The sequence below is a fragment of the Callorhinchus milii genome, unplaced genomic scaffold, assembly GCF_018977255.1.
Source record: "Callorhinchus milii isolate IMCB2004 unplaced genomic scaffold, IMCB_Cmil_1.0 Scaffold5, whole genome shotgun sequence".
NCBI classification, from domain to species: domain Eukaryota; kingdom Metazoa; phylum Chordata; class Chondrichthyes; order Chimaeriformes; family Callorhinchidae; genus Callorhinchus; species Callorhinchus milii.
In genome coordinates this window covers 46,267,700-46,286,574 of record NW_024704746.1, presented here as the reverse complement: position 1 = coordinate 46,286,574, position 18,875 = coordinate 46,267,700, and the positions used below count along the sequence as shown (strand labels likewise).

Below are 18,875 nucleotides of genomic sequence, written 5' to 3'. Positions count from 1 at the left end.
ACCCTTTCAATAATCCCCATTTGTTTTTGCTAAAAGCAATTTTTGTTAAAGTAATGTACTGTATGAAAGTATATCAGTGTTTTTTACTACTTGCCTACAATATATAAGCATTGTAAACTTTGTGTACTGATGTTGCACAAGGATAAATTGTAAAGGGACTGGCATGTTTATTTGCCCTGTATGTGCTGCATTGTTGTCTGTAAAAGAACTGAAAACTTAATTACAAATTGGCTTTTGTCTTTTTTTTGCTTTTGTACAGTTTTAATAAAACTATGAAGTTGCAATTGTTGACTTCATGAGAGCTTTTTAATAAAATTGTCATTGAACAAAGTTATGAATAATGATATTCAGATTTAATTTTGATGGCTTTAATTTGATGGTTTCCCTTTATCTAGTGACAGTCTGGGCCTTGCCTTTGCCAGTTCATATCTCCTCAATGGTGAAGGCTTCCTCCAAGAATCTTGCTTTGTCTTTTATCCAAATCCTTTTTTCCGCTCACCATGTCTCAAGTTCCTTCAAAACCAATGTACACACAAGACTTTCATCCCACAACCAGGGAGGCTATTTTCCCACCTTTGCGTGTGACCAAATACACAAACAGGCTTTATCTTATGAGTCATCCTCTTCTTAATTCAAAGAGTCAGCAGGATGTGAAACACGTAATGAGAAGTAACTGTTGAAATCAAACTAATATAATAATAATCCTTGCATTTGATATAGAGCCTTATCACGTCTTCGAGACGTCTCAAAGCGCTTCACAAAATATATAAAGTGAATTTTTCTATATATTGTATGGGTGAAACGTGGTAGCCAATTGCACACAGCAGTGTCTTTCAGACAGTCATAGACTGAGTGACCAAATTATTTTTGAAAGGATTATTACCCCCGGAAAAGCAAATTGCCAATTGACTAACAGTCCGTTTCCTACTTACTGCTAGGTAAACAGGCATGTGGAGTAAGGAAACACCCAAAATGTAGCCCTGCTCGGGAATCAAACTCGGGTCCTCTTGATTGCAAGGCGAGAAATCTAACCACCAAGCTACAGAACTCCACTGCAGGCACCCAAGATGGGGATAGGAGTGGTCAATACAAGTGTAATGTCAACTTCTGATTTTGGTGGAGGGCTTACAATTCTACCAGTTTATGTGTTCACAACTGATCAATGATTTCACAGAATTTGTGTTGATAACTAGATGTTAAGCGTGTTTTAAAATGGAAGTCTGCCAATAATGCTGTTGCATTATTGTGGCTGGAGACGGGAAGGAAACTGATCCATTGAATATCGATGCTGGCCCTCTCAAAAATAACTGAAGAAAACTCCGCAGAAGCAACATTGCATAGAAGCTGCATAGAGCAGTGCACAAAATACCATGCTTACCACCTGTGAAATTGCTTTTTGTAACTTCGAATTGATTTAAAACTGATTTGATGACTAATTTGAAGAATGTATTTTTAAAAACTATTAAGGGGTTGTGAATACAATCTGGAAACCTTATCAGGATTGATTTCCTCTTGGGATGACCTATTTAGTTTTGCCCAAATTTATGTATCCACCTTTCAGGCCTTCATGGCTCTCGTAATCTTAAATTCCACTCAAGCAAATTATGTTGCATAAGGCATGGGTTTCATTCCACGGAGAAGCTGAGATTCAGGTTTTGACTGTTAACCAACCACAATTGTTGTGCCCAATTCCTGACCAAGGTCTGACCGAGTTGAGGAATGTTTACTCAACACAAACTGAGAATCCAACCTTGGACCCTCCTTGTTTGTTAAGTTACATCCTCCCTAACAGTCCATCGGCAGATCTGGCTTGAGCACACTAAAACTTACCGCTTCTACCTCGGCTCTGCCAAATCATCCTTTTACTCCAAGCTAATCTGTGAGGCCAAGGACAATCCCAGGCTCTTCTTCTCCACCACTAACCGCCATCTTCCCACGCCTCACCCTCCCTATACATCTTCAACCTGTCTGTCGGATATCAATTCCTGGATGAGAGCTAACTTTCTTCAGTTGAACGTCAACAAGACCGAGACCCTCCTGATTGGCTCCCGTCAGCTCACCTCAGGCACTGCAGCATCACCATCCATGGTTGCACACTCCACCGTGCTAAGCCAGTCTAGAACCTTGGGGTCTTGTTTGACCCTCAACTATCCTTTCTACCCCGCATCCGTGCCTTCCCCCACCTCCGCAACATCGCCCGGCTCCCCCACTGGCTTGAGCACACCACAGGCCGCCGAAACCGTCATACACATTTTCATTACATCGAGGCACGACTATGCAAACTCATTGCTTGTCGGCTTCCCCAACTCCTCCCTCCATAGGCAGCAGATCATCCAGAATTCTGCAGCTCGTGTCTTTTCCTGCACCAGGCTCCACGACCCTATCACCCCCATCCTCGCCCACTCCACTGGCTTCCCATCGCACAGAGAATACAGTTCAAGATCCTGGTCCTCACCTTCGAAGCCCTCCATGGACTTGCTCCCCCCTACTTCTGCAACCTCCTAACCCCCTTCCATCCTGTTCGCTCCCTCCGTTCAGCGGGCTCTAGCCTGCTTCACATCCTCCGCCACACTCGCCCCACTATTGGTGGGCGGGCCTTCTGCCACTCTGCCCCCACCCTCTGGTACTTCATACCGCAGTCCCTCTGCCTCTCCCCCTCCTTTGCGACCTTCAAGAACCAACCCAAGACCCTTCTCTTCGACCGAGCTTTCGATCTCCCTGCTTCCCTCCCCAGCCCCCCCCCCCCCATCCTCCCTGACCCCGACCCCCAGCTAGGGTCCGCAACTCTGTCCAGCGCCTTGGGACATCCTCCCGACGTGAAAGGCATTTAACAAATGTCATTTTATTGTTGTTGTTCAACCCTGTCTCCCCCTCTTCCCTCACCTTCACCATCACAAAAATGAAGCCCACTACTTGCTCCCTCGACCTGATCCCATCCCTCTCCTCACTTGCCAGCTCCACCTCCTGGCCCCTTTTTTAACCGACATTATCAACCTTTCGTTATCCACTGGCACTGTTCCCACCCCCTAAAAACAGATGTCATCACCCCCATCCTGAAAAAGCCTTCCCTGGACCCATCCCCATTTCTCCAGATATCGCCCCGTCTCCAACCTCCCATTCCTCTCGAAGGCCCTAGAACGAGTCGTTGCGTCCCAACTTCACTCTTTCCTCTCCCACCGTTCCCTCTCTGAACCTCTCCAATCGGGTTTCCGTGCTGCCCAGGTCAAAGTCACTAACAACATTCTGAACATCTGCGACCAGGGCTCTCTGCCTCCTTGTCCTCCTCGACCTCTCTGCTGCCTTTGACACTTCCTACACCACTTCTCCTCTCAGATCAATTTCCATGGACCTGCCCTTGCCTGGTTCGAATCCTGGCTCTCCCACCATCACCAAATTGTCGCCACTAACGGCTTCTCCTCCAGCCCCCACACCGTTGCATGTGGCGTCCTTCAGGGTTTTATCCTTGGCCCTCCCCTTTTCAATATCTATCTGCTCTCCCTTGGTGACAGCATCCACAGACATGGGGTAAAATTCCACATGTCTGCAGATGACACCAAACTCTACCTCTCCGCCTCCACCCTCGATACCAGGACCACTGCTGTCCTCACAGACTGCCTGTCGGACATCGTCCTGGATGAGAGCTAGCTTCCTGCAGTTGAATGTGAATAAGACTGAGGCCCTTGTGCTTGGCTCCCGTCAGCGCCTCCATAACTCGGGTGCTAACAACATCTCCCTCCGTGGATACATCTCTCGGAGCCAATAAGGAACATCGGTGTCCTGTTCAACCCTCAACTGTCCTTTATACCCCACATCCATGCCATGACCCGATCCGCAACATCGCTCAGCTCCGCCACTGTCTCACACCGCCAGCCACCAAGACACTCATACACGCCCATAACATTCAGACTTGACTACGCAAATTCCTTGCTTGTCAGCCTCCCCAACGCCTCCCTCCATAGGCTGCAGATCATCCAGAACTCTGCAGCCCGTGTCCTCTCCCACACCAGGCTCAGTGACCCCCACCCCCACCCTTGTCCGTCTCCACCGGCTTTCCATCATACAGTGGATACAGTTCAAGATCCTGGTCCTCACTTTCAAAGCCTCCATGGCCTTGCTCCCCATTACCTCTGCGACCTCCTAACCCCCTACCGGGCCTTCAGCCACTCTGCCCCCAACCTCTGGAACTCCATTCTGCAGTCCCTCCGCCTCTCCCCCTCCCTTGCCTCCTTCAAGACCCGTCTGAAGACCCTCCTCTTCGATTGTGCCTTTGGTTACTCTCCTTTCACCCCCCCACCTTCACGATCCCGACCCCCAGCTCAGGTCCGAAACACCGATTGTCCAGCACCTTGGGACGTCCTCCCCACATGAAAGGTGCTATACACGTGTAATTGTTGTTGTACATACCAGGTGGTGTCTTTATCATTTTAGTGACTGAGATGCCCTCAATTTTGTTTTTTTATTGAGCATCTCTAGCACATTGATATATTAAAGCACATTTCTAGAATAAAAAAGTAATCTTGGGGCGACATCAAAATTTATCTAGATTATTGCAGATTTGAGTCTCAGATTTTCTGTTGCTTCTCATCCTCAAGTGTGAAGAAAAAGATTAACAGATTCACCCTTCCCTTAAATTTCCTGAATTAAGTCTGTTACACAGGCCAGTTCCTCTCTGGAATTGCATCCAGGAGTCTGCATGGACAGAAAATAATCTGTGCTTGGCGATTTAAAAAAAGTATGGATAGAAACATAAGGCCAAATGTATTCTGGTTTCCCACAAAACATGAAATTTTGCTCAGCCATACAGTCTCATACTTCAACGCAGATGTTTTGTCAACCAGAAGTTTAATAATTTTTAAGAGTTTGCAAATTCTACAATTTTTTTTTACAAATCACTCAGAAGTTGTATCCAATACTGATCTAAATATGATGGTTTAATTTTGTTTTGAAAGAAACTGGCAGTTTGCAATTTCCCGACTGGTCAAATGAATGTGAAATAACCTGACCTGGAGCCCTGATGAAAAATATGAAACACAGGAGAGCTCTAGATAATGTGCTGTTTTGGGTCATTACATCCAAAGTGTCATGCACTGTTCTGTACACTGTGAAGCAGGTGTGGTGGACTGCATGGGCAAAACGGCCAATGTGTTCAAGGATGTAACGGACAACCGTATTATATTTGAAATTGCCCAACGCTGAAATTACAACGGGATGTCATGTTAACTAGGAAGAGGATCAGTTCAGACGTTAATGAGGCTCTTTCCTTGCTTTGTGGAAGCTAGAAAATAATACAATGGGAAGTATTACCTTACCTTCTTTTGTTGGAGAGTAAGAAAAGGATAGCAAACAAAACTGATTCACAAATTTGTTCAATGTCCCACAATGTTAGGCTACTAATGGAGGCTCAGAGACACACTGAGCAGTCAGTCTGTCAAGCGGATTGAGGGGAAATGAAAATATATTATCCTTTGGCTGCAAATGTGTAACTGAACTAAAATGTAGCTCTTTGAGTGTGATTTGTATTTGTTAACGCTTACAAGCCTCTTATGAGAGTAACGTTTTTGTAACATGCTTTATTACCATTGCAGTTTGAAGATAACACAATTAAACTAACTATTTAACTGAACCCAATTGATAACATCCACAAGATGAAACCTTTAAATTTAACTACTTGTCTTCAAATGAAAACGTGTCCTCTTAAAGTTCCAGTTTAAACTTCTGCATCTCATCCTCTTTGTTGTTTTCTGGGTAAGGGGTAAGGTCAAAAGTTGACAGCCGACTGGATATGAATTCACCTTGCTATAAGGAAATCACATTAGTTTAAGGAGATGTCCAATTGAAAATGGTTAAGCTGTTTCTACAAGTTTCAAGGTTGTAAAAGGGACTGAGAAACATTATCCAGACAATTTGTTTACTAGTGAGGAGTTCAAACTCCAGTGCATATACATTTAAAACATACACATTTTTTGGTGGGGAAGAGGGTATAAATAAATTATGAGCTATTGCCAGTCAAATAAATTGCAGAAGCGGAGGCAACAAGATATGTTTATGTGATATGTTAAGGAAAGTAAATAGGGTCACATCAATCAAAATATAGCTTAAACCACATAATCATTTTTGAGGAGGCAGAACATGTAAATAGTTCATTAATATATTAATGTATGAATACAAATTAATATTTTTTAATTTTCTTGCATTGTTCTTGGTTGTGATTTTTATTTATTAACTTGAAGTTAACATGCTAACATTAAGGTTTTCTTGCATATGGTGTTGCCATTGCTTCGCAACACAAAAAAAACAATATAAAGTTATTCTGAAATATAAGTTTGTGGGAATAGTGATATGGTACCTCGGGATAGATGCCAATTAATGCGTCAGCCTTTGAGTAGAATTCCTCCTTCAGTGAGATCACAATCACCTGGAAGTTCTTCCTGGACTGTTCTCTAATATAATCTGTAACCTGAGTGAAAACAACATAGAATGTACAGGCCTAGAAAATACAATTGCAGTTTATTTAGCTGGTCTCAAAAATAATAACTGTTAGACTTAATACCTATGTTCCAGTTTTCTTTATTTCTACATACACTACTTCTAGAGTGCAATGCAATCTGCCTGTCAAGTCTGTTCCCTCGACAAACCATGTATTATCGTGGACTCCAACCAACCTCTCAAGGAAGGAGAAACAACAAGAGGCAAAATGTCACCTGAATTTAAAACTGTAACTTCTTATCTCTATGAAATTCCAAGTATGATTTCACTCTTGTCTTCCACTTAATGTAAAAGTCAACAAATTAAGGTGGTTGAAATATCATTTCACTTCTAAACTATCTTGGAGCTAAAAATCGAAATGACAATTTTGCTACATGGCTGGTGTATGCAGTTTCATGTTTAATGTTGGTCAATGTTGGTAGTAAAAACAGAAAAGCAGATTATTTTCTGAAGGGGGAGAAACTAGATAGTGTTAGTGTTCAGAGGGATTTGGGTGTCCTTGGACATCAGTCACAAAAAGTTAGTTTACAGGTACAGCAAGCAACTAGGAAGGCTAATGGCGTGTTGGCGTTTATTGCAAAAGGGTTAGAATACAAGAGTAGGGAAATCTTGCTGCAACTGTATACGGCCTTGGTGAGACCACACCTAGAAATATTGTGTGCAGTTTTGGTCTGCTTATTTAAGAAAGAACATACTCGCCTTAGAGGGGGTGCAGCGTAGATTCACTAGGTTAGTTCCTGGGATGAGGGGGTTGACTTATGAGGATAGGTTGAGTAAACTAGGCCTATATTCTCTAGAATATAGAAGAATTAGGGGTGATCTTATAGAAACATATAAGATTCTTATGGGGCTTGACAGAGTAGACAATGTGAGATTCTTTCCCCTGGTAGGAGAATCTATAACTATGGGTCACAGTCTTAAGATTAAGGGACAGCCCATTCAAACAGAGTTGAGGAAACACTTCTTCAGAGGGTATTGAATTTATGGAATTCTCTACCCCAGAAGGCTGTAGATGCTCAGTCCTTGAACATATTCAAGACTGAGATTGATAGGTTTGTAAAGGGTAGAGGGATTAAGGGATATAGGGATAAGGCGGGCAGATGGAGTTAGATTAGACGATCAGCCATGATCTTATTGAATGACAGGGCAGGCTCAAGGGGCCGAACGGCCTACTCCTGTTCCTAATTCCTATGTTCCTAATAAGGTGAAATGCAGTACTTACCTTTCCAATATTTGTGTTATCCAAAGCTGCATCAACTTCATCAAGTACAAAAAAGGGGGCAGGTCGGAAGCTGAAACAGACATTATCATATCAAAAATTTTTAGTTATTTGTAATAGTCCAATTTATTATTGCTATGTTACGAGTTCCCTTCAGTCGCCTTGAGGGTGAAGAGGGTAAAGATGCAGCTTGGTAAAGACAAAAGGGAACAGATCTGTGCTGAGTTAACTGATCATACACTGGGGAGCAGTTTGCCTCAGTGATCCTGGGTTGGAAGGAGGCAAAATGAGATACTGCTTTTAATTTCTGGCAAATGATGTGGGTGTGATTCCCTAGATTATGGTTGCCCACATCAGCAGTAAAATACAGTAGAACAACAACAAGATTACATTTATAGAATGCCTTTCACGTCGAGAGGACGCCCCAAAGCGCTGAACAGTCAGGTGTCGGGGCCCGAACTTGGGGGAGGAATGGTTTAGGGGTGGGGGAGGGCAGAAAGGTGGGAGAACGACCAAAGGCACAATCGAAGAGAAGAGTCTTGAGACCGACCTTGAAGGAGGCAAGGGAGGTAGCGAGGCGAAGGGACCATGGGATGGAGTTCCAGAGTGTGGGAGCAGAGGCTGAAAGCCCAGCCACCGATGGTAGGGCGGGTCAGGTGGGAGACATGGAGCAGGCCGGAGCCCGCTGAACGCAGGGAGTAGGCAGGTTGGTAGGGAGTCAGCAGGTCAGAGAGGTAGGAGGGGGCAAGGCCATGGATGGCCTTAAAAGTGAGGACAAGGATCTTGAACTTGATCCTCTGAGGGATGGGGAGCCAGTGGAGCTGGGCGAGGGTGGGAGTGATGGGGCCACAGAGCTTGGTGCGTGAGAGTACACGAGCTGCAGAGTTTGGGATGATCTGCAGCTTGTGAAGGGAAGAGTTAGGAAGGCCGATGAGGAGGGAGTTCCCGTAGTCAAGCCTTGATGTGTCGAATGCGTGGTTGAGGGTTTCGACAGCCTGAGGGGTAAGGCAGTGATGGAGTCTGGCAATGTTGCGGAGGTAGTGGTAGGCAGTGCCGCTCATGGCACCTCATCCAGTCACTCAAGGGACTGGGCAAAAGTGACCTACTTAGTGAAGTGACCTGATTACTGAAACAGGTCGAGTGATTCAGGTCACCGATGTAATGTTAAGGGCTTTGGTAATGGGCAAGGGTGATGAACATTCAACAACCATATTTTGCAATCTCATTAAAATAAAGGCATTGTCACATTTAAAACAAAACTTGTCAGGAATTCAGCCTTCCTTTTGAGAAAGCATCCAAATTGTGTTCTGCCAATGCCTTAGATCACAGCTAACTGTCTATGACTTTGTTTTTGATCACTGTTTTTGAGTTCTTTCCCACTCTCCCACGTAAGGATAACTCCTTCCGTGGTGGCATGTTTACAGCACTGACCAAGAATTGGCCTCAGGAGCTCAGGTTAGGCCACCGACGCCGGGCGAAGTCGATTTCCCACTCGCGCCGCTTCCACGATCCCAACACTCCCCGCGCAACCGGAGCCCATTATGCCCACATTAGCAGCGTTGAGGAAACAGCACGAGAAGCCTGAGGCCTAGCACCCTGTGTACTGTACCGGTTAGTAGCGTAGGGGGGAGGCTTGTACCGCGTTTGAAGTGGAGGAGAGCTCTGTAGCGGCTGCAATCAATGATCGTTGTCCTGAAGAGTGAGGTACCCGGTTTACTGAACCAGACAGCCTTTCCTTTAACATTGACAGTGAAAGAGACTGTGAAAATCTGTCCGCAATTGTGAGGTGGCTGGATCACCGAGGTGACCGCAAACCGGGTTTCTACTGTAGTAAGTTTTTCTGAGCTCAATACAGCAACTCCTCTTCCTGGCTCTACAACTTACAAATTGCGCATTGTAGTCAATTTTGAAAGGGAAGGGTAATATTTTTACTAAACTGAGTTGTTGAGCATTATTAACTGAGTAATTTACATTTTCCCACAGTTGAATAGGAGAATCTATTTATTCCAATTCATCACCAATTCAAAACGCAGAACAAACTGTCGAATATAAATTGTTACTGATTGCACAAACATCCAAATTTCTGAAAGTGCATCAGCCAGCACAGGAGTGCTTTTGCAATTGATATAGAATAGAGCCTTATGTTGAAATGTCTCAAAGCAATTACATTTTCTATACAGTGATTGTATTTATTGGTGGAATAAGTACACAGTAATGATCCACAAACAGCCGTGAAGTGATGACCAAATTTTTAATCTGGAGGATTGTTAGCCAGAACACTAGAAGAAACTCCCTTGGTTTTCCAAAGAGTGACATTGGATCTTTAACATCCAGCTGAACAGGCAGATCTCTGCTCCCATCTTGTCCGAAGGATAGAATATCCCAATAACACACTGTTCTCCTAACACTGTACTTCAGTGTTAGCCAAGATGATGAATCCTAAGCTACAAAGACCGTTGGTACTGATTTTTCTTACAAAACAATTTAAAATAATCTCTTGAGTGTAAAGAAACAGAATCATCCGTGGCTTCAACCCACAACCTTTTGACTCAGAGGTGAGAGTGTTATCAAGTGAGCCAGGTTGACACTCTATCACTGGTCCAAGGACTCAGCTTCTAAATTTAAAATCCTAAGTACCTACACCAAGCAAACGTCCACCAACTGGCTGACATTAGCAAGAGAATAGTCTTTGAAGTAAACTGTTCCTTATACAATGAAAACATTTGATATACACAGAAAATATAAATAGGTGGTAATATGGGAGTTAGCTAAGTCTGCTCTAATCAAATTAAAGGATTATAATGTTAATTCTTAGAAGCCTTAGAGTGCTGGTTTCAAGATTTTGTGATGTGCGTTGAATAGTTAAAAGCATCAGCAAACAAAACAAAAAAAAGGTACTGTATTTATAAATTTGGACAACTTATTGACCTAACCACAGACGGACAGGCAGGAAGTCACCAGACCAATTTAATGTAAATAACTTGGGATTATCACCTTTCCCTACCTGTGAATAGCAAAAAGCAGAGCCAGAGCAGCAACGGTCTTTTCTCCCCCCGATAAGTTATCCATTGGCATGAAACGTTTCCCAGGAGCAACGCAGTTGTAACCGATGCCATCCAGATAAGGTTCTTCTGGATTCTCTGCATTTAGAAATGCCTAGGAGAGGAGAGAAAATTTAAGGAGAGAAAAATGTCATGATTTTCAAACATAATTTACTCTCTCCTTCCCCCCCACCCCACCCAAATATACTGATTAATAGTGGTGTAGTTATGTAGGTGTCGACTGCCCTCTAACCTTGCAAGAGTTATGCTGTTATACTTAATTCCAATCACTTGATGGTGCTGTGCAGAGAAAATATTTTCTGCAGCACCACGAGCTGCCAGAACTGGCGAGCATTCATGTATTTCTTGACATACTGCTATGTGAGGTAAACTGAAGCCAAAAATGTCACAAAATTGAGGCAGAATTCTGTTTGGAGTTGGAACAAGACCACTTGATGTTGTTTTGCAAAGTGTGATTCAACTCGATTTTCTTCCAACCAATGATCCAAAACCACAGTTTTTTTAAGCATTCAGGTACAGTTGAGTTTGAATTTGCAGCTTTGTTTTAGGGACAAAAGATCTTCCTCTTTGCAACTAATCCCAGGTGATTAGTTAAAAAAACTTACTCTTGTGAAATAAATTATGATGAATTGAAGAAAGTTTACTTGCAAGATACGATGTTTCTGTGGAGCCTAAAGGAATCGACCCTCAAGTTACTCCAAAGTGATCCCACTGTTGGGAGCCATTTTTCTGACTAAAACCATTTAAAATAATTACCAATCCCTGAGTGTAAAAGAGTAGGTTCATCTCTGAATGTCCGACACCTTCACAATTAATTAAGGGCAATGTAGCCCATTTCAGTCAATAATGTTGTCACCACTTATTGTACAACACAAAGCTGACAACAATATTTAAATATAAATCCACCAACCAATACATAATCCTTGTTAACAAGTGGCTTTTGTAGTTTAAATATACCGAATATAACAAATAAGTTCCAAAATCAACAAATGGACTGAAAATTTAAGTTTTTACATTATGACAACTAGCTTTGCAATTCTTAAAAAGAGTACTGTTGTTGCCTTTTGTGCTAATGCTCACCTGAGCACTTGTGTTCCGACACATCATTTTATAGATCAAGTCAATTTTCACCGAAACATACTCAAAACACTGGTTAAAACGATCACATCGCTTCTTTTTGATGGTGTCAAAATCCTGTCTGCAGATTCTGGCTTTCTTTCCACTTGCCGTAAATGCTGGACAAAAAAAAAAGCAGTTTGATCAAACAACCTTAGAGCAAGTTAAATAGCCTATTCGGTATATGATGCAAAGATTGTAAAGGTTATTTTGTGAGTCATGCTACTCTTGCCAATTTCACGATCATGATTCAATGAATGGTATGTGTTGAAGTGAACAAATTTCACAGCTGATACTGCTTTTTCACTGCAAATAAATTGTTTTTCTGGTAACATAAAACTGTATATGTTTCACCCGTATTTTACTGTTGCCTTTTGAAATTGCAAGGATTGCAAGTTCCCAATACTTTAAGGGCATAAAATCATACATGAAAGATTAATTATATCAACTGAAACCTTGGATGAAAGGTCTGTGTTGGTGAAGGAATTAAGAGGTCTCTCCTATTCATGTCGACATGGGCTGGTTTTAAATGCTTTAGTGCCCCAGTTGCACAGAACCACCAACACGATTGCAATGGGAACTTTGCAATTGTACTGTATTTCTGCAGTACTCATGCCCTTTTGCAGTTGGGTACAGGAGGACACTTTAAATTCTTCCAGGTATGGAATCGTCCACCTTTATTGACATGATTATTAGGAATTTAGGGAATACGAGTACAGTATTGTCAAATATGACTGAATGTAGCCAGAATGTGTTCATCATCATAGCTCAGACCAAAATGCAGAGCCACAATCATGGCCTGCTCTTGTCCTGTCTGCTGCCTGGCATCATCATAACCAAGGTGAGTACACGTGCACTTCTGCTTCAAAGAATACAGCTGATGTAAACATTGGGAGACTGCACCCCTCCGAAGTGTGCCTTGGCAACAGAAAGTTCCTCATTGGCCACAATTTTGGTTGTCTTTTAGGGGAGGGAAAAATAGTTGTGGTAGGCAGGAAAATACATAGTTCTCTGTTTTGGTGTTGGATTTGTGACTGAAACTGTGATGGTAATCTCAGAAAAAAGCTCCAATAATTGTTGAAGTACAACACCTTAATCTGGCCGGAGAGAAGTGGTTTCTGGAAAAAACATCATTGACTTTGTGCATTATTTGCCAAGTTTGAATTGTACTGACCTCCAACTAGTCTCCAGTAGCTGCACTCCATGAGTAAATACCACTGAATATCACTTCATTGAAGGGAAAGTACAGTGTGTTCCTGCTACATTTCCTTCATTTTTGCCAAATATGTTCTTCAGATGACTAACTAATGTCTAGAAGTCTGCACATTCAACTTCTTAAATGTCAAGTATTCTTGAAGTTATTTGTTGGGGAGCAAGCTAAACTCAAATTATTGAGTCAATAAAACCCAGTTATTGATTTTCCTCTTAATAAATATTAACAGGACGCTGTAAAGGTATATGACTAAACACAAGTTAAAGTTTTGCCCGAACACAATAATCTTTGCTTTGATGTGAACCTAATCAGGTGATCTAAGCATCTCAAAGCATTTCACCAGATCACACTGTGAAGTGTAGCGACTGTGTATTCGTAGTTGACCATATGTATACATTTTCAAAGTAGAGTATTTAAAATTCTCATTTCATTGCATCAAATCAAGAAATGCTATTTTCATAAATTCTGTTAGTGAATGTACCACTATCTGAACCTACCATCCAATGACTCTTGGAACTTGTCCCACAAATTGTGAAGCTTTTCAAAGGCTCTAAGATTTGGAGCTGCAGTCCTGCGTAAAATATTCTCCTTTTCTTCAAGCAGTTTATTCAGTCTATTTTGCTCTGCCGCAAACTCATTAGCAGATGTAAAACCCTGGAGAAAAGTCAGGAAATCATAAGCAGTATTACTTGACGATTGGTTTGTTGTTGAGATCTTTTGAAGGCTTCCATTCATTTATAATTAACCTGTATGTTAAGTATCTTGAAGAACATTTAGTGGGAGTGAAAAGGCTCAATGAAGTTTCATGATAAATTAATCATGATACGTTACACTTTGTTAAGGAATACAGGTAACGTCTACCAGTCAGCGAGAGGGTAGGCTTCAAGTTAATGAAGCATTTGCTCCTCCTTATTGAGTGACAGCATTCTCTGATTAACCTGTTTGTTCATAAAATTGTTCCATCCCCTCCATTGTTGTTAAAGTGAAATGATGGACAAAAAACAGCAACTGCATTTATATAGTGCCCTTCACTCTGGGCATTGTCTCGGAATGCTTAAAAAGAAACCTATAAGAAAAAATGTAATTAAAAACTTCAAAAGGTAAAGGAGGAACTAGGCTTTACCAAAATTCAAGAGACTTCCTTCAATCAGAGATTTCTCCCTATGAGATTCCTTCAATCAGAGATTTCTCATTGTTGTTAAAGTGGAAGTGATTCCTTACTTTAAGATCTGCTGGTAAACTGCTGTAGTCTATTTCCAGAGCAGCTTCTCGTTCATAGATTGTGGTTGTGCTTTGGGTGCTGTCCACTTCTGTTCCAACCTAAAAAATGGTGTTGACATAAAATCTGTTCACTTTCAATGCTTGCAATGGAACAGTTCTGATTTTCAAAAAATAACCATGGAGATTTCTCTAGTTGTTTGTAAATCGTTTTATTTCAGGTTTTGAATGTTTCCCATCTGATGTTTCCCATCATGCCTTTCTCACCCTTTCGAACTCCATCCAAGTCCCTTCACCTTGCTCCCTCCCTCCCTCCCTCACCTCCTTCGAGGCACGTCTCAAGACCGTCCTCTTTGACTGTGCCTTCGGCCACCCTCCTACCCCTAACTTCCCTTGTACCTTGATACGTTGTGAATCCCTCAAGCGGCTTGGGACGTCATCCTGACGTGAAAGCCGCAATATAAATATATTGCAATGATATCCTATTTTGTATTTAGAATAACTTTTATCTGTGTTTGAATTAGTAACATAGTAACGTTAGTGTTTAATAAGTAAACTGAAATAACTATCCTTCATTCATCCCTACCTCACTAATTTCGTCCAGTGTGCCTTGGAGGAGATCAATCTGTATATCCTGGACTTTGCAGGCCAACAAAAGGTTGTGTCTCTCTAACTTGTTTTGTTCAATAGAGGTTTCCACAGATATGTTTTCTTTCTGAAGTTTTGCTATCTCCCTAAGGGTAAACAACATGTTTCAATTTTTCCTTATTTTGGGGCATGCACACTTTAGTCTTGGCAATGGTGGCCAGCCCTCAACAATGTATTAGTCTAATGAATACTCAATTTAGATTCTAAGAAAAATTCCAAGAACGTGCATTCTGTTTCAGGGTCATTATGTTGACTTATCTGACTTTTAAGGTCTGATTAAGCTCATCTTTCAAAATCTTCATCACCACAATAAACCTAGGAAGCAACCAAATTCTGAAACCCCTTCAAAACAAAGCTATACATAAAAGCTAGTGTTATTTAACAGAAAAATATAATAATTTAAGTTTTTATGATACTATAACGTTGAAATTAAGTGTTTAAGTGCTTCGAGACGCTGCTATATAAATATATAATATAGAAATATAAAAGGGTGCTATATAAATGCCGGTTGTTATTGAAGAAGAGAAGTGTCAACATCTACAAGGAAATGCAGCATTCAGAAGAGACAAAACAATACTTTTACAATCACAGTAATGAACTCTTTGCTACCTTTTTCTCATGAATACCAATGATATACATTATTTGAGGTTTACCTCAAATTATTTGGCAAAACTGTTTCCAAACTAGTACAAAGTGATTGTAATTTTATTCTGTATTTCTTAAGATTTTCTTTTTATTTGTTTAATTGAGCAACTCCTCCCTAAACCTCTGAAACTTTCACTCCAACAGTATTTAAATCCTGCCTAAAAACACCTCAACTATGCCTAGGTCACCTTCTTCCCCCACTCCCACCCACCACTCGTTTGTGAAGCACTCGACATTTTATCCAAGCTGTGAATACGCAGCAAAAATCGAGCTTGGGCCTGACCCAAAGAGGTGATTAAGTACATAAAACATACCTGCTAATGTTTGCTAATTTCTTCCTAGCTTCATCAACTTCTTTCTGTGCATCTTTGACTTCTGATTTTTTCATTATCAGCTGGTTATTGAGATTCCGTTGATCCACCATAGCTTCATCAACTATATTCATCAACCGTGTCTCTTCCTATGATTTACAACCGCAATGTCACATCAGGTAGGAGGAATTTCCACTTGGATAGTCAGCTAATAAGGCGGGATTGACCCGTTGGTAAATAAAACTCCAGAAAGAAAGATAGCTACAAAAAAGCAGCATGGGAGTACAGTATCTTCCAGGATCTAATACCACTTTCTGGCAAATAAAATTCATAATGTTTTGTGCAATAGTTACATCAAACAACGGCATTACATCAGTTTTTCTCTCAAACATTTTGAGGTATTCAATGTCTGTCACTTTGCTGAGCAAAGTGACAGACATCCTCCATACAGAGGAGAAATCTCAGGAATTCGGATCACTGGGTACGTGGCTAAAGCGGAGACATGTGAAAAACTTATATTTCTGCCCTCTCAGCCGTAGCAGGTGAGTTCCGCTACATGTTTACACGGAGACGGGGAATTAAAAAGGGCATCAATATACAGATATTAGTGATTGATGTAAATGCAATGTACATTAATGCATTTTTTATTTTAAAAAGTCAAAAAAAGAAATGTATGCTGTGCACAATTGGCTGCCGCATTTCGCCCACAAATATACAGTCAATTCACTTTACAGTCTATTCTGTGAAGCGCTTTGAGACGTCTAGAAGACGTGAAAAGCGCTATACCAAATACAAGGATTATTATTATTATTATGTGGGATTTGCGTCCAAATCAGTATGTATTAAAACTGGATGCCATTAAGTGGAAGCAAGTGGAGTTTGACTGCTTTTCAGTATTTTCTCAAATCAGTTTTTATTTTATTTTTATTTACCAATTTCTTCCCTTCTCTTTTGAAATGACTGAATCACACTGAGGTACAATTTTAATCATTGGCTGTGCTTCAGTACTTTACCAATAGCTGTCTGGATGTGTGCGTCCATACAGTGAGTCTGAGTAGCCAACTTGAACCTCACTCAGTATCCACACCGTGAACTCAGGGACCTTGCAATCTAGCAGCGGGGGCTGTAGCATTTTATTTTACTTTTACTTAGTATATTCCAATAGCACAGTAATTGACCCAAGCAAATTTGTTTTACTCAAGACTTTATAAAATTCTAACAGCAAGAGCATCTCAATAATTTACCTTCTTCAAATGTGCTAGTTCTTCATCATGCTTTTCAATAGTTTCTTGTAATGAACGCATCTTTTTCACATCCTCTTTACATCTGCTTTGTGAATATTCCAGCTGAATTGTCAGCCTCGTCCTCTGGTTCTCAAACTCAGATCTGTCAGTGTAAAAAGATAGCCATTTAGTTATGCTTAAAGAGAAAGCAAAGTCCAGCATGTGCACTTCCCATTCAAAATACGTCCTGTAGCTTTGGAAGAAAGAGTCTTACAACATGTTACGTGTAGTCAGGCATTCAGAATTCCTGAAATCCAGAAAAGCATGGCACCATTCTCCTTTGTTATTGAACTAAAACAATTTATCGCTTAGTTTCCTATCTACTTAGATTTGACTATTTGAATCTGAACATTCAGCAGAGATGTTCACTCATTATCTTTGTGTGACACTGACCTGAACAGAAACTTCCACGCTCAATTCTGGCGTGTGTTGAGTCGTCTCAATTTGGGCAGTTGAAGGAGGTCCTACAATTATGGGTTACAATCCCAGGAATCCTGATCTTGGATTCCCATATGGTAAATGGTGCTCCTGAAGTCATAGGATTCACTGCAGAGAATCCCAGCATTTGGAAAATGTATAAAGGCCGAGCCCGAATGGAAAGGGAAGGGGCTCTTCCGCTCCGCCGGAAGTGGGACGTACTTTGCTGCGAGGATGAGGAGGCCGGAGTGGACAAGCAGGTGTTTAAACCTCTGGGGTGCCCTCCCCTCAGAGGACCCTCCTGGTGCAGAGAACTATTGCAAGCATCCTGGACAAGGTAAGATTTGGGATCCCAGATTTTGGGACATTGAAATCCTGAAATCTTGGGTTCTGAAAAAGCACCGGGGATTGCACCTCTGATTGCAATAATCACACCTTATGAGTGGAATTAGAAAAAGTGCTAGATGCAACATACTATTAAAGTGTTTTCAGACTGTGCAGAATCTGTACTTTTAAAATGGGGTTGTTTCTTTGATGCTAAAAATATTTTCCTTGCTCGCTTTGCAACATGCAGCTGATTTTGAAAATGACCTTTTTTTATCGATGTCCTGCTGTTGCTTCACATGCTCATTCTCGAATTCACGAATGTTGGCGACACCAATTTCTGCACAGAAATTTTCAAAAACCCTATCTTCAACCTGCCAGAGAAAAGAACAAGTCACAATTTTGCTTGAAGTCATCTTTATTGCGCTGCCAGCCACTCCCCCATACCTCCCCATTTGCTACTATTGATCAACATTGGAGATAGAGAGATGACTCCAATGTGAAAATTATGACCAAATAAGAAACTCCTTGGCATTTGTTTTGCACTGCAATCTTGTTGAACCAGCAAGTGGGTTTGCCCTACGTTCTGCATTTTTATTCACAAGTGATTATGAACATTGTTACATATTACTGTGTGGAATAGATGTTTGCAGCTGTTATCATTTTTCTTGTAGCTGTATTTTAAAAGGATACTCTTTGAAAAGCGACCCAAACCAACAAGGCTGAAACACCACAGAAATGCAACAAGAATAACAATTTGCATTTATATTGTGCCCTTCATGCGGAATAGCATCTCAGAGCAGAGCACTTAAGATGAACATAGAGGAATTTGTCAGATCTGCAGATTAAAAATGTAATATTAATGTTCTCAAGTGCTTGCATGGGACACTGAATTTGCCATTCCCTTTCTAGACTGAAGACTATTTGACTGCA

At 41.3% G+C, this 18,875-nt stretch overlaps 1 protein-coding gene across 2 annotated transcripts in view; it reads right to left on the bottom strand.

The window, feature by feature from the left end:
• Positions 1-4,825: 4,825 nt before the first annotated feature.
• LOC103179412 (structural maintenance of chromosomes protein 1B) overlaps positions 4,826-18,875 on the bottom strand; it is a 31,303-nt gene continuing 17,253 nt past the window's right edge. For both annotated transcript variants that reach the window (XM_007894697.2, XM_007894696.2), the window contains exons 15-25: positions 18,210-18,316; positions 17,163-17,304; positions 15,922-16,067; positions 14,901-15,048; positions 14,318-14,416; positions 13,594-13,750; positions 11,848-12,002; positions 10,710-10,861; positions 7,709-7,778; positions 6,347-6,457; positions 4,826-5,796 (exon numbers count right to left, since the gene is read on the bottom strand). In XM_007894697.2, coding sequence (XP_007892888.1) covers positions 5,695-5,796; positions 6,347-6,457; positions 7,709-7,778; positions 10,710-10,861; positions 11,848-12,002; positions 13,594-13,750; positions 14,318-14,416; positions 14,901-15,048; positions 15,922-16,067; positions 17,163-17,304; positions 18,210-18,316 — 1,389 coding nt within the window. In that variant the 3' untranslated portion in view covers positions 4,826-5,694. The remainder of the gene's footprint in view (positions 5,797-6,346; positions 6,458-7,708; positions 7,779-10,709; positions 10,862-11,847; positions 12,003-13,593; positions 13,751-14,317; positions 14,417-14,900; positions 15,049-15,921; positions 16,068-17,162; positions 17,305-18,209; positions 18,317-18,875) is intronic.